The sequence below is a fragment of the Gorilla gorilla genome, chromosome 18 (assembly GCF_029281585.2).
Source record: "Gorilla gorilla gorilla isolate KB3781 chromosome 18, NHGRI_mGorGor1-v2.1_pri, whole genome shotgun sequence".
NCBI classification, from domain to species: domain Eukaryota; kingdom Metazoa; phylum Chordata; class Mammalia; order Primates; family Hominidae; genus Gorilla; species Gorilla gorilla.
The window spans coordinates 36209150-36224998 of record NC_073242.2 but is presented as its reverse complement, the minus strand read 5'-3'; the positions used below and the strand labels follow the sequence as shown (position 1 = coordinate 36224998).

Below are 15849 nucleotides of genomic sequence, written 5' to 3'. Positions count from 1 at the left end.
AGCAAGGCCAAGTTTCCCCCAGAGGCCACCAGCCCTCCTGGCCTACCTCCCCCAGGGGCTCTGTCCCTGTCATGGAAACTTCTCAGCGGGAAAGGGCCCAAGAATCAGGGCTGCATACAGAGGCTTAGTACAAAATAGTCACTGGAAGGCCGGGTAAGGTAGCTCACACTTGAAATCCCAGCACTCAGGGAGGCTGAGGTGGGAGGATTACTTAAGGCCAGGAGTTTGAGATCAGCCTGGGCAAGAGTGAGACCCCATCTCTATTAAAAAATTTTTTTTTTTTTTTAAATATAGGATCTTACTCTGTTGCCCAGGCCAGAGTGCAGTGGTGCGATCTCGGCTCACTGCAACCTCTGACTCGCAGGCTCAAGCGATCCTCCTGCCTCAGCCTCCCGAGTAGCTGGGACTACAGGGATGTGCCACCATGTCCAGCTAATTTTTGTATTTTTAGTAGAGATGGAGTCTGTGTATGTCACTCAGGCTGCTCTTGAACTCCCGGGCTCAAGAGATCTGCTTGCCTCAGCCTACCAATGTGCTGGGATTATAAGTGTAAGCTTCTGTACCTGGCCTACAAAAAATGTTTAAAAATGAGCTGAGCATAGTGGGGCGTGCCTGTCGTCCCAGCTATTAGGTAGGAGAATCACTTGAGCCCAGGAGTTTGAGGCTGCAGTGGGCCATGCTTATGCCACTATACTTTAGCCTGGGCAACAGAGTGAGACCTTATCTCAAAAATAAAAGTTGGGTGTAGGGGGGTAATTGCAACACTATTTATAATACTGAAAAACTGGAAGTGCTCAAACAGGTCAAAGAGATAACAACAGCTCAGTAAAGTGTGGTACAATCAAAGAAGAGACTATCGTGAAGTTTTTAAAATGCCACTACCTCTATACATTCAGTAACCATTTAAAAAAATGAGCCTGATCCTGGGCTAAGCATTATTAAACCATTCATCTTCATCCCAATTTTGTAAAGAATAGATTTCAGGCTCAGACCGGGAAGGAAACAGATAAGGAAATAGAGGTTCAGGGAGGCTAAGGGACTTTCCCAAGGTGTCATAACTGGGTAACAGTAGGGATCCGTAAGAACTTGAACACAGAACTGTTTGACTCCAGTTATTTTCTCTCTCTCTCTCTTTTTTTTTTTTTTTTTTTTTTTGAGATGGAGTCTTGCTGTTGTCACCCAGGCTAGAGTGCAGTAGAGTGATCTTGGCTCACTGAACCTCCACCTCCTGGGTTCAAGTGATTCTCCTGCCTCAGCCTCCCAAGCAGCTGGGATTACAGGCACATGCTACCACACCTAGCTAATTTTTGTATTTTTAGTAGAGATGGGGTTTCACCATGTTGCCCCGTCTGGTTTTGAACTCATGACCTCAGATGATCTGCCCACCTCAGCCTCCCAAAGTACTGGGATTACAGGCGTGAACCACCACACCCAGCCCAGTTTTTTTTTGCTTTTTGTTTTTTTTTTTCCTGAGACAAGGTCTCACTCTGTCGCCCAAGCTGGAGGGCAATGTTGTAATCATAGCTCACTGCAGCCTCAAACTCCTGGACTCCAGCGATCCACCCACCTCAGCCTCCTGAGTAGCAGGACTACAGGCACACCCCACCACACCTGGCCAATTATTTAATTTTGTGTAGAGACAGAGTCTTGTTCTGTTGCCCAGGCTAGAGTGCATTGGCATGACCATAGCTCACAGCGGCCTCGAACTCTTGGGCTTAAGCACTTCTCCACCTCAGCCCCCAAGGTAGCTGGAATTGCAGGTGCGCACCACCACATCCAGCAAATAAACATTTAATGTTGCTGTATAAGAATAATTCGGTTGGGTGCAGTGGCTCACGCCTGTAATCCCAGCACATTGGGAGGCCAAGGCAGGTAGATCACCTGAGGACAGGAGTTCAAGACCAGCCTGGCCAACATGGTGAAACCCCATCTCTACTAAAAATATAAAAATCAGCTGGGTGTGGTGGCAGGCGCCTGTATCCCAGCTACTCGGGAGGCTGAGGCAGGAGAATCACTTGAACCCGGGAGGCGGAGGTTGCAGTGAGCCGAGATTGCACCATTGCACTTTAGCCTGGGGGAAAAGAGCAAGACTTCGTCTCAAAAAAAAAAAAAAAAAAAGGCCGGGCGCGGTGGCCCACGCCTGTAATCCCAGCACTTTGGGAGGCCGAGGCGGGTGGATTATGAGGTCAGGAGATCAAGACCATCCTGGCTAACACAGTGAAACCCCGTCTCTACTAAAAATACAAAAAATTATCCGGGCTTGGTGGTGGGCGCCTGTAGTCCCGGCTACTCGGGAGGCTGAGGCAGGAGAATGGCGTGAACCCGGGAGGTGGAGTTTGCAGCGAGCCGAGATCGCGCCACTGCACTCCAGCCTGGGTGACAGAGCGAGACTCCGTCTCAGAAAAAAAAAAAAATAATAAATAAATTTAAAGAAAATAAAAAAAATAAAAAGAATAATTCAAGTGTTCATCGACTGATAAATAGGTAAAACATGGTCTATGCATAAAATGGAATATTATTCAACCTTAAAAAGGAAGGAAATTTGGCCGGGCACACTGGTTCACACTTGTAATCCTAGCACTTTGGGAGGCTGAGGTAGGCAGATTGCTTGAGCTCAGAAGTTTGAGACTAGCCTGGGGAACATAGTGAGACCCTCTCTCTATTTAAATTTTTTTTTTTTTTGAGATGGAGTCTTGCTCTATCACCCAGGCTGGAGTGCAGGGGCACAATCTTGGCTCATAGTAGCCTCTGCCTTACAGATTCAAACAATTCTCCTGCCTCAGCCTCCCTAGTAGCTGGGATTACAGCCGCACACCACCTCACCTGGCTAATTTTTGTGGGGTTTTTTTTGTTTTTTTTTGTTTTTTTTTTTTTTTGAGACGGAGTTTCGCTGTCGCCCAGGTTGGAGTGCAGTGGCGCGATCTCGGCTCACTGCAGGCTCCGCCCCCTGGGGTTCACGCCATTCTCCTGCCTCAGCCTCCTGAGTAGCTGGGACTGCAGGCGCCCGCCACCTCGCCCGGCTAATTTTTTGTATTTTTAGTAGAGACGGGGTTTCACCGTGTTAGCCAGGATGGTCTCGATCTCCTGACCTCGTGATCCGCCCGCCTCGGCCTCCCAAGGTGCTGGGATGACAGGCGTGAGCCACCACGCCCGGCCAATTTTTGTATTTTTTTAGTAGAGATAGGGTTTCACCATGTTGGCCAGGCTGGTCTCGAACTCCCGACCTCAGGTGATCTGCCCGCCTTGGCCTCCCAAAGTGTTGGGATTACAGTTGTGAGCCACCGCACCCTGCCTGAGAGGGTAAACCTGGTACCTCGGATCATACAGCTCCAGGCTGGGAACCCAGATATGACCCTAAGACCCCTGTCCACCCGCAGCTGCCCATGTGTTCAGGCTGTCCTGGCTGCCTGGGGCTCAAAGAAGGGGGCAGTGTCTGCCGAACAGATGCCCGCAGGCAGGCGCTGTCCTCTCACCCACCTTCAGCATCTCCACCTTGCGGAAGGAGAGTCCCCGGGGGAAGTGCAGGTCCAGCTGGACCCAGTAAGCATCTTCTTCCAAGTTACTCAGGCTCAGCTCCACAGAGAGGCTGGCAAAAGCAGTTAGACGCAGGGCTCTGGATCTGTGGGGGATGATCAGGGAAAGATGGAGGAGGGAGGATCAGGGTGGGGAATATCAGAACTGAAGGATCTGGTGGGCCAGAAAGAAATAAATCGAAACCAATCATCTTTTATGCTCAGTCTTTTTTTTTTTTTTTTTTTTTTTTTGAGATGGAGTCTCACTCTGTCACCCAGGCTGGAGTGCGGTGGCGCGATCTTGGCTCACTGCAAGCTCCGCCTCCCGGGTTCACGCCATTCTCCTGCCTCAGCCTCCCGAGTAGCTGGGACTACAGGCGCCCACCACCATGCCCGGCTAATTTTTTTTTTGTATTTTAATTAGAGACGGGGTTTCACTGTGTTAGCCAGGATGGTCTCAATCTCCTGACCTCGTGATCCGCCCGCCTTGGCCTCCCAAAGTGCTGGGATTACAGGCCACCGCCCCCGGCTTTTTTTTTTTTTTTTTTTGAGATAGAATCTCACTCTGTAGCCCAGACTGGAGTGCAATGGCACAGTCTCGGCTTACTGCAACCTCCACCTCCAGAGTTCAAGCAATTCTCCTGCCTCAGCCTCCCAAATAGCTGGGATTACAGGCACGTGCCACCATGCCCGGCTAAATTTTGTATTTTCAGTAGAGACGGGGTTTCACCATGTTGGCCAGGCTGGTCTCAAACTCCTGACCTCAGGTGATCTGCCCGCCTTGGCCTCCCAAAGTGCTGGGATTATAGGCGTGAGCCACCGCGCCGGGCCATGCTCATACTTTCAGTTTTACAATTCTTGCAATCTCATTTACTGATGACTGATAGGAGTTCCATGAGGGATTTGCTTTTTATTTTATTTGCTTTTTATTTTTTAGAGATAGGGTCTTGCTGTGTCACCCAGGCTGGGGTGCAGTGGTGCTTACTGCAGCCTCAAACTCCTAGGCTCAAGCGATCCTCTGCCTCAATCTCCCAAGTAGCCGGGAATACAGGCATGAGCCACCATGCCCAGCTAATTTTTAAATTTTTTTTTAGTGACAGGGTCTTGCTATGTTTCCCATAGCTGGTCTTGAACTCTTGGCCTAACGAATCTTCCCCCTTTGGTTGGCCTCCTGAAGTGCTGGGATTATAGGCATGAGCCCCTGAGTTCAGCCTCAAATTTCTCAGAAAAGGAAACTAAGGCCCAAGAGAGGGAAGTGGTGTCTGCAAATGACATATCTGGTGAGTGGAGTAGGGGGTCTTAAAACAGAGTGGATGGGAGGCTGGAGGGTGGGAGGCCTTACTGACCTTGCAGGAGAGAAGGACACTCTCAAGTTTGCCTCACACTTCTTGTCCTCCCCACAGTTCTTCTCAAAAGGGATCTGAAACGCCAAGAAGAAAGGAGTAAGAGGCTCAGATCAGGAGGGACTTGTTCCCAGGCCTCTCTGCCTGCCCCTTCTCCCCTCTTACCTCCCAGGTTTCCGAGTGCAGGGAGGGTCTCAGGATGGGCGGTATGTCCTTGCCCTGCTGAGCGAGGGGTAGTGGGCAGGATGGAGAGAGGAGAGATTAACTGAGGCAGCAGACCTCATGAAGGAGAGCTGGAGGGGCAGGGGCTTAGCTCAACTGGGCTGGCTGTGGTTGGCCCTGCCCAGGAGCCAGCTGCCTTTCCAGGGCTGCCCCACTCTGCTGCCTCAGCCTACTGCCATTTGTGCAGTCTTACTCTGCTGGCAGCTCTTTATTTTATTTTATTTTTTTTAAGACTGTCTTACTCTGTTGCCCAGGCTGGAGTGCAGTGGCGCAATCTCTGCTCACTGCAACCTCTGCCTCCTGGGTTCAAGCGATTCTTATGCCTCAGCCTCCTGAGTAGCTGGGATTACAGGCATCTACCACCACGCCTGGCTAATTTTTTAAAAATATTTTTAGTAGAGATGGGTTTTCGCCATGTTGGCACACTGGTCTCGAACTCCTGGTCTCAAGCAATCCACCCCCCTCAGCCTTCCAAAGTGCTGGGATTACAGGTGTGAGCCACCACACCCAGCCGGCTCTTTTTTTTTCTTCTTCTTCTTTAGATACAGGGTTTCGCGTTGTTGCCTAGGCTGGAGGGCAGTGGTGCAATCATAGCTCAATAGCTCACTGCAGCCTCAACCCTCCGGGCTCAAGTGATCCTCACTGCTCAGCCTCCCAAGTAGCTGGGACTACAGGGGTGCACCATCACAATAACTAATTTTTTATGTTTTGTAGAAAGGGAGTCCCACTATGTTGCCCAGGCTGGTCTCAAACTCCTGGCCTCAAGTGCACCATCACACCTGACTAATCTTTGTATTTTTAGTAGAGATGGGGTTTCACCATGTAGGCCAGGCTGGTCCCGAACCCCTGACCTTAAGTGATCCACCCACTTCAGCCTCCCAAAGTGCTGGGATTACAGGAGTGCGCTGCCCGGCCATGGGCGGCTCTTCTTGCCAAATGGATTTCTCTGATAAACTCCCCACCATCCCTAGCCATCTCTTCTTACCGCCCTTTGGTCCCTCGGTGTCCCTTCCTCCTCCCGAAGAGAGAAATTCAGGGAAACATTGATGGGGGAGATGAGGTCTTGAACACATACCTGAGGGTGATAAGAATACAGCCTATGTCATGAATCTAACCTTTACCGCACTTCCGATTAGATGTATACCTTGTCAGCATTTTACAAGTGATGAAATTCTGGTAGTTCTTTGTCTAAGACCCTACCAGTATTGAAAATCCATTGACTACATAGCAGGTGTGTACAGCACACCCAGGGGGCTTCTCAGCACAGTTATCATCCCTGAGCCCCAGTTCCCCAGCAGACATCACTAATCAATCCCAGCACTTTTCCCCCACTGTGTCCTAACTGAAGCCCCTGAATTTTGACCTAGGCAGCCATTATCAAAGTTTGCTTAAGAAAATTTCAGAATAACTAGAATATCCTAGTTCTAGAATTTTGTTCCTTGAGAATAGGGCTGGGTCTTAGTCATTTGTTATTACCAATGCCTGACACTGGCATTTTGTAGGTACTCAAATTGTTTTTCACCTGAAGGTTCTACTAGCCCTAAGAGGTAGGTATTATTACCCCAACATTTAAAATAAGGAAAATGAGCTCTCCCTTCCTTCCTTTTCTTTCTTCTCTTTTCCTTCCTTCCCTCCTTCTTTCTTTTCTTTTTTTCTTTCTTCTTTTCCCTCCCTCCCTCCTTGCCTGCCTCCCTCCCTCCCTCCCTCCCTTCCTTCCTTCCTCCATTGTCCTTCCTTCCTTCCCTCCTTTCTTTCTCTTTCTCTTTCATCCTCTCTCCTTCTGCCCCCCTCTAGAAAAGAAAAAAAAAAGAAAATGAAAACTAAAAAGGTGGCACAGTTGTCCTAAGAACTTGGAGTGACAGTCAAGATTTGAACCCAAATCTGTCCAAATCCAAAGTCCAGGATCTTTCCACCATGTCACACTGCTTTCTTTTCTGGCAAATTTATGTTTAAAATGTCTAAATCTTATAAGAGGTGGAATGGGAGTAGGCAGAGGGGCACTGAGTAGAGGTTTGAATGAAATAGAGGGTGAGTCGATAATTGTTGAAACTGGGTGATGAGGACCTGGGGATTCATTAAACTATTTTTTTCTAGTTTTGTATGATTCATATTCCCATAATAAAAAGTTTAAAACAGGCTGGGTGCAGTGGCTTACACCTGTAATCCCAGCACTTTGGGATGCCGAGGTGGGTGGATCACCTGAGGTCAGGAGTTTGAGACCAGCCTGGCCAACATGGTGAAAATCCATCTCTATTACAAATACAAAAATTAGCCGGGCATGGTGGTGTTCACCTGTAATCCCAGCTACTTGGTAGGATGCGGTGGGAGAATTACTTGAACCCAGGAGGCAGAGGCTGCAGTAAGCCCAGATCATAACAATGCATTCTAGCCTGGGCAACACAGTGAGACTCCATCTCAAAAAAAAAAGTTTAAAACAAACTTCAAATTCTTATGTCCCAATCCTATACTGTCTTATATGAATTTTTTTTTTTTTTGAGACGGAATTTCACTATCGTTGCCCAGGCTGGAATGCAATGGCACAATCTCAGCTCACTGCAACCTCCGCCTCCTGGGTTCAAATGATTCTCCTGCCTCAGCCTCCTGAGTAGCTGGGATTACAGGCGCCTGCCACCACACCTGGCTAATTTTTTGCATTTTTAGTAGAGATGGGTTTTCACCATGTTGACCAGGCTGGTCTTGAACTCCTGACCTCAAGTGATCCGCCCACCTCAGTCTCCCAAAGTGCTGGGATTACTGGCATGAGCCACCATGCCTGGCCTTTTATGAAATATTTAAGAGAACATAACAATTTTATATCAATCCCTTTTTTTTTTTTTTTTTTTTTTTTTGAGATGGAGTCTTGCTCTGTCGCCCAGGCTGGAGTGCAGGGGCGCGATCTCGGCTCACTGCAAGCTCCGCCTCCCGGGTTCATGCCATTCTCCTGCCTCAGCCTCCCAAGTAGCTGGGACTACAGGCCCCCACCACCACGCCTAGCTAATTTTTTGTATTTTTAGTAGAGACGGGGTTTCACCGTGTTAGCCAGGATGGTCTCAATCTCCTCACCTCGTGATCCGCCCACCTTGGCCTCCCAAAGTGCTGGGATTAGAGGCGTGAGCCACTGCGCCCGGCCATATTAATCCCATTTTTATACAGGATTGCTTATAAGCAACTGAATCTGGGTATTTCAACAGTTGTTCAAACTTTATTGTTTTGGAGACAGAGTCTCATTCTGTTGCCCAGGCTGGAGTGCAGTGGCACAATCACAGCTCATTGCAACCTCCACCTCCTGGGTTCAAGCAATCCTCCTGCTTCAGCCTCCCAGGTAGCTGGGACTACAGGTGCGCTCCACCAAGGCTGGCTAATTTTTTGGTGTTTTCTGTAGAGAAGGGGTCTCGCTATGTTGCCCAGGCTGGTGTTGAACTCCTAAGCTCAAGCAATCCACCTACTTCAGCCTCTCAAAGTGCTGGCATGAGCCACCGTGCCTGGCCTGTTTAAACTTTTTTAAAAACTTTTTTTTTTCCATGTACCATACATGAGACTTAATTTAAAAACGTTAAAAAATACCCTTTTTCTGGGATGCATGATATGTACCTGGCAAATAACAACATACCATGATGATTGAATATTCTGTAAAAATTAAATATTTTAATATTTCTTTTTTTTTTTTTTGAGATGGAGTTTCACTCTTGTTGCTCAGGCTGGAGTGCAATAGCACGATCTCGGCTCACTGCAACCTCCACCTCCTGGGTTCAAGTGATTTTCCTGCTGCAGCCTCCCACGTAGCTGGAATTACAGGCATGGGCCACCACGCCCAGCTAATTTTGTACTTTTTTTAGTAGAGATGGGGTTTCTCCATGTTGGCCAGGCTGGTCTTGGACTGCCAATCTCAGGTGATCTGCCCACCTCGGCATCCCAAAGTGCTGGGATTACAGGTATGAACCACCGTGCCCAGCCAAATATTTTAATATTTCATAATCAAAAATTATGAAAGCTGTGTAGCAGCATTAATATATAATGTATGAAAAGAGTAGGGAAAAATAGTAACTACATTGCCATTGTAATCATGTTAAAAATGCCCATAAATATATTAAAAAGTAGAAGCTGCTGGGCACGGTGGCTCACGCCTGTAATCCCAGCACTTTTGGAGGCCAAGGTAAGAGGATTACTTGATGCCAAGGGTTTTAGACCAGCCTGGGCAACACAGCAAGACCTTGTCTCTACAAAAACTATTTTTTTTTTTTTTTGAGATGGAGTTTCACTCTTGTTGCCCAGGCTGGAGTGCAATGGCACGATCTTGGCTCACTGCAACCACTGCCTCCTGGGTTCAAGCAATTCTCCTGCCTCAGCCTCCCAAGTAGCTGGGATTACAGGCATGTGCCAACACATGCAGCTAATTTTGTATTTTTAGTAGAGATGGGGTTTCACCATGTTGGCCAGGCTGGTCTCGAACTCCTGACCTCAGGTGATCCACCCACCTTGGCCTCCCAAAGTGCTGAGCCACCGTGCTTGGCCTACAAAAACATTTTTAAAAATTATCCAGATGTGGTGGTGCATGCCTGTAGTCCTAGCTACTCGGGAGGCTGAGGTGGGGGGATCATTTGAGCCCAGAAGTTGGAGGCTACAGTGAGCCATGATTGCATCACTCCACTCCAGCCTGGACGATAGAGCAAGGCCCTGTCTCTAAAAAAATTTTTTTTAATAAAAAATTTAAAAAATTAAAAAACTAGAAGCAGCCAGGCACAGTGGTGTGCACTTGTAGTCCCTGCTACTCAGGAAGCTGAGGCAAGAGAACCTCTTGAGGCCAGAAGTTAGAGTCCAGCCTGGGCAACACAGTAAGACCCCCATCTCTAAAAATATAAAATACGGCCGGGTGCAGTGGCTCATGCCTGTAATCCCAGCACTTTGGGAGGCCGAGGTAGGAGGATCACCTGAGGTCAGGAGTTCGAGACCAGCCTGGCCAACATGGTGAAACCCCAACTCTACTAAAAATATAAAAATTAGTTGGGCATGGTGGCACGCACCTGTAATCCCAGCTACTCGGGAGGCTGAGGCAGGAGAATCGCTTGAACCCGGGAGGCAGAGGCTGTAGTGAGCCGAGATCATGCCACTGCACTCCAGCCTGGGTGATAGAGCGAGACTCTGTCTCAAATAAATAAATAAATAAATAAATAAATAAATAAATAAATAATATAAAATAGGCCAGGAGCGATGGCTCATGCCTGTAATCCCAGCACTTTGGGAGGCCAATGCAGGCAGATCACCTGAGGTCAGGAGTTCGAGACCAGCCTGACTAACATGGTGAAACCCTATCTCTCCCAAAAATACAAAAATTAGCTAGGCATAGTGGCAGGTGCCTGTAATCCCAGGTACTCGGGAGACTGAGGCAGGAGAATTGCTTGAACCCAGGAGGCGGAGGTGGCCATGAGCCAAGATCGTGCTGTAGTAAGTGAGACCGTGCCACTGCACTACAGCCTGGGTGACAGAGCGAGACTCTGTGTCCAAAAAAAAAAAAAAAAAAATATATATATATATATATATATATATAAAATTTAAAAAAAACACTAGAAGAAAATATGCTAAGGGTGTTATTACTACCATTGCACAGGAGAGGAAGTGACAGCACAGAGGGATGGAAGTGACGTGTCACCCACTGGACAGTGACGGAGCTGAGCCTGCCCCTGCAGGTAGCTCATCCCAGAGCATTGGCGCTGGCTCCCTTACCGGGAAATGAAATGAGAAGTCAGTGCATGACATGCTGGTGGTGACAGCTATATTCCTTCTGAGTTCATGTCTCCCTCCTGGGAACAACCCCCGTCTTCTGGTCCGGTGGCCATCCAGCTGCAGAGTGTAAGTGAGATTGGCAACCAGGCGGCCTGGGCAGGGCGGAAAAGGCAAGAGTTGAATGGTGGGGGATCCCAGGCCATAAGCCTGGATTTGGGGCGGCAGCTGCCCTGGGAGCAGGAGGAGAGCTCTGACCTTGGAACTGGGGGATGAGAGACTTGATCTGGAAACAGATTGTGATATTAACTCCTTCTTTCATCTTGTTACTGGTTGAATAGGAGCATTCCACTTCATGCACTGGGATCTCGGCTGGAGAGAAGGACATCAGGGTGACCACATCCACCACAGGCCGGGAGCTGCAGGGCAGAAGGCAACCAACTCTCTCCCTCCAACCCAACTGCACGTCCCCCCTCAGATGTGGGGCTCCCGCCAGCAAGGCCAGAGAACTCTCCTTCCCTAAAGCAGACCTCAACATGTCACTGTCTCCTCTTAATGAAAATAATAATGATACTTTTTATTTATTTATTTTGAGAGAGGGTCTCACCCTGTTGCCCAGGCTGGAGTGCAGTGGCATGATAACAGCTCACTACAGCCTCGGTCTCCCAGGCTCTAGTGATCCTCCCACCTCAGCCTCCCAAGGATCTGGGACCACAGGCATGTGCCACCACACCTGGCTAACTTTAAATACATTTTTGTAGAGAAGGGATCTTCCTATGTTGCCCAGGGTGGTCTTGAACTCCTGAGCTCAAGCTCCTCCCGGCTTGGGCTCCCAAAGTGCTGGGATTATAGGCATGAGCCACCATGCCTGGCCAATAATGATGACAACTAATTAGGGCTCCCAGTTCATTCTAGCAGCCTCTGACCCATTTTCCATGAAGAAGAGAAAGCTCTTAGGAAGAGAAATCATACTGAGTTACTTTCATGCTTATGTTTAAGCCTTCAGTGATGCTTGCATGAATTTTATTATGCTTCATAATAAAGTTGCAGCTTTTGTTGTTGTTAGACAGAGCCTCGCTTTGTTGCTCAGGCTGGAGTGCAGTGTTGCAGTCATAGCTCACTGCATCCTCACACTCCTGGCCTCCAGCGATCCTCTTGTCTCAGACTCCTGTGTAGCTGGGATTACGGGAGTGAGCCCCAGTGCCTGGCTCCTATTTTTTTTTTTTTTTTTTTTTGAGACGCCTCCTGGGCTCAAGCAATTCTCCTGCCTCAGCCTCCTGAGTAGCTGGGATTACAGGCGCATGCCACCATGCCCAGCTAATTTTTGTATTTTTAGTAGAGATGGGGTTTCAACAGGTTGGCCAGGCTGGTCTTGAACTCCTGACTAAGCCCCCCGTGCCTCCCATTGAAGATGTACACAGCCCCCTGCTCCTCCAGAGGGGCCCCCACAACCACGTCCACCTGACCTCAAATGATTCACCCGCCTCGGCCTCCCAAAGTGCTGGATTACAGGCATGAGTCATTGCGCCTGGCCTATTTATTATTTTTTTGTGGTAGGATCTCACTCTGTCGCTCAGGCTGGAGTACAGTGGCATGATCACAGCTCACTGCAACCTCGACCTCCCAGGCTCAAGTCATCCTCCTGCCTTAGCCTCCCAAGTAGCTGGGCCTACAGTCATGCACCACCATACCTGGCCAATTAAAAAAAAAAAGAAAAGGGCTGGGCACGGTGGCTCACTCTGTAATCCTAGCACTTTGGGAGGCCGAGACGGGCGGATCCCTTGAGGTCAGGAGTTCAAAACCAGCCTGGCCAACATGGCGAAACCCCGTCTCTACTAAAAATACAAAAAAATTAGCAAGGCATGGTGGTGCATGCCTGTGATCCCAGCTACTTGGGAGGCTGAGGCAGGAGAATCGCTTGAACCCAGGAGGTGGAGGTTCCAGTGAGCCAAGATCGCACCACTGCACTCTGGCCTGGGCAACAGTGCAAGACTCTCTCAAAAGAAAAAAAAAAAAGTACAGATGGTGTCCCACTGTGTTGCCCAGGCTGGTCTCAAACTCTTGAGCTCAAGTAATCCTCCTGCCACAGCTTCTCAAAGTGCTGGGATTACCCACATGAGCCACCACACCCTGTTAATCTTTTTTTTTTTTTTTTTTTTGAGGCAGAGTCTCACTCTGTCACCCAGGCTGGAGTGCAGGGGCGCGATCTCAGCTCACTGCAAGCTCCGCCTCCTGGGTTCACGCCATTCTCCTGCCTCAGCCTCCCGAGTAGCTGCGACTACAGGCACCCGCCACCACGCCTGGCTAATTTTTGTGTTTTTAGTAGAGATGGGGTTTCACCGTGTTAGCCAGGGTGGTCTCCATCTCCTGACCTCGTGATCCACCCGCCTCGGACTTCCGAAGTGCTGGGATTAGAGGCGTGAGCCCCGGTGCCCAGCTGCCACACCCTGCTAATTTTTAATTATATGTTTTCCAATATGTAAGCTGTCTCTGGGATTACAGGTGTGAGCCACTGTGCCTGGCCTGGAAGACCATATATTAAAAAAAATAAAAATTAGGCCATGCATAGTGGCTCCTGCCTGTAACTCCAGCACTCTGGGAGGCTGAGGAGAAAGCATAGTTTGAGACCAGGAGTTTGAGACCAGCTGGGGCAAAAAAGTAAGTCCCCATTGCTACCAAAAAAAAAAAAAAAATTAGCCAGGTGTGGTGGCGAGCACCTGTAGTCCCAGCTACCCGAGAGGCTGAGGTGGGAGGATCACTTAAGCCCAGCAGTTCGAGGCTGCAGTGAGTTATGATCATGCCACTGCACTCCAGCATGAGCAACAAAGAGAGACCCTGTCTCTAAAAAAACCCAGAATAAATAAATAAAATAAAATATAAACAAAACAGGATAAGAGCTGGGGTCATCAGGTGTGACCTGGGAGCCCCATCTCACCTCAGCACGATCATCTGGCTCTCAGCCCCCACAGCCACATCTGCCAAGCCGTCCCCTTCAAGGTCCTTCACCCCATGGATGGAGCGTCCAAACCACTGAATTCCTGAGAGCACTTGGGTCCCTTCTATCCGCTGAGAGCAAGAAAGAAATTACCACTAAGCTGAGGAGAGGTAGGTTGGAGGGAGGGAAGGATCGGGCTGGGGAGTGGGGTCTGGGCTTGGGGGCTTAGGGCACCTGAGAATGGAGTGTGATTGGCAGGCAGCGTACGTCACCTGACTTGGCTGGGGGCTAAGCCCCCCGTGCCTCCCATTGAAGATGTACACAGCCCCCTGCTCCTCCAGAGGGGCCCCCACAGCCACGTCTACCAGCCCATCGCCGTTGATGTCTGTCAGAGCAGTGATGGCTTCTCCAAACCGCCCGAGTGGGTAGCCGGGGTCCCCCTGCAGCTCTGAGACTTCTTCAAACCCCAACTAGGAAGTAGCAAGAGACAGGTCACACCCAAGTCACTCAGCATGCTGTCACAGAACAACTGAGTGAAGAATGCTAAAGAAACGTAAGATGGGGTCCCTCACAGAATTGGAATGGTGCCGTTAGACTAACCAGGGTTCAAGCACCAGCCCAGCCTCTTACTGTCCTCTTACTGTGACCTTGTGGTTTCCCCTACTGAGCTTGGGGTTTCCATTTATATATATATACATTTTTTTGATAATTTTTTTTTGAGATGGAGTCTTGCTCTGTCGCACAGGCTGGAGTGCAGTGGTGCAATCGCAGCTCACTACAGCCTCGAACTCCTGGGCTCAAGCGATCCTCCCACCTCAGCCTCCCAAGTAGCTGGGACTACAGGTATGTACCACCACATCTGGCTAACTTTAAAATTTTAATTTATTTATTTTTATTTTTGTAGAAACAGGGTCTTGTCATGTTGCCCAGGCTGGTCTTGAACTCCTGGCTTCAAGCAATCATCTTGCCTCAGCCTCTCAAAGTGCTGGGATTACAGGCATGAGCCACCGCACCCCAGGGATTCCCATTTATAAAATAAAGCTTGTAGTATCTCAGCAGGTGGTCACGAGGAAAGGGAGGTCATTTATCTATAAAAAGTTTGGCGCTGCCTACCAGGTGCAGCGGCTCACGCCTGTAATCCCAGCACTTTGGGAGGCCGAGGCGGGTGGATCACCTGAGGTCAGGATTAGAGACCAGCCTGGCCCACATGTCGAAACGCGGTCTCTACTAAGAATACAAAAATTAGCTGGGTGTGGCGGCAGGCACCTGTAATCCGAACACTTTGGGAGGCCGAGGAGGGTGGATCACCTGAGGTCAGGAGTTCGAGACCAGCCTGGCCAACATGGCGAAACCCCATCTCTACTAAAAATACAAAAATTAGCTGGGCATGGTGGCACATGCCTGTAATCCCAGCTACTCGGGAGGCTGAGGCAGGAGAATCCCTTGAACCTGGGAGGTGGAGGTTGCAGTGAGCTGAGATCGCGCCACTGCACTCTAGCCTGGGCCATAAGAGTGAGACTCTGTCTCAAAAGAAAAAAGAAATGTTGGCACTGGACCCTGCATACAGTCTTTCCCCAGTGAGGATTCACTATTGCCTCTCTGTCGTTCTAAAAGTTTGATCGCCACGTGACCAGACAGAGAAAGCCTTCAGAATAACTGGGAGCTGCGAATCTCTGCTGCTCTCCCTCCTCCCTCTCAGCTCCAGATCCTAGCCCCACCTGTCTTCTCTGGTAGATAAACACCCGGCCTCCTCTCTGCTCCCCATAGAACAGTGGGGCACCAATCAGCAGCAGCTCTGTCTCCCCATCTTGGTCCACGTCGACGCCACACAGCTCCCCACCGAAATAAGAGCCAATCTGTGGGGAGAGGCAGGTGTTTGGGGAAGCACCTGTGGGAACAGCAGGGGTTGGCAGGGAGATACCTGTACCGTGTTCATCTTGTGCCACTCCCTCAAATGCAGGTTCCAATCTTGGATCCACCCCTAGTCTATGTGCATTAAGACAAGGTGGGCTCTTTGAGGTTCAGTTTCTTAAACTAGAGAGGGAGATGACAGGGCTTACCTCTGTGTGTTATGAGGGACAAATGTGATCATGTTTAGCACAGGGGCTGCCACATGGTA

At 49.3% G+C, this 15849-nt stretch overlaps 1 protein-coding gene across 2 annotated transcripts in view; it reads right to left on the bottom strand.

Moving 5' to 3' along the window:
- ITGAL (integrin subunit alpha L) overlaps positions 1-15849 on the bottom strand; it is a 50668-nt gene that overhangs the window by 13057 nt on the left and 21762 nt on the right. The window contains exons 13-21 of one of the 2 annotated variants that reach the window (XM_055365904.2): positions 15449-15586; positions 14003-14200; positions 13731-13861; positions 11054-11214; positions 10799-10950; positions 6063-6152; positions 5021-5077; positions 4859-4932; positions 3478-3619 (exon numbers count right to left, since the gene is read on the bottom strand). In XM_055365904.2, the coding sequence (XP_055221879.2) occupies positions 3478-3619; positions 4859-4932; positions 5021-5077; positions 6063-6152; positions 10799-10950; positions 11054-11214; positions 13731-13861; positions 14003-14200; positions 15449-15586 (1143 nt within the window). The remainder of the gene's footprint in view (positions 1-3477; positions 3620-4858; positions 4933-5020; positions 5078-6062; positions 6153-10798; positions 10951-11053; positions 11215-13730; positions 13862-14002; positions 14201-15448; positions 15587-15849) is intronic. The other variant, XM_055365906.2, reaches the window with a different exon arrangement.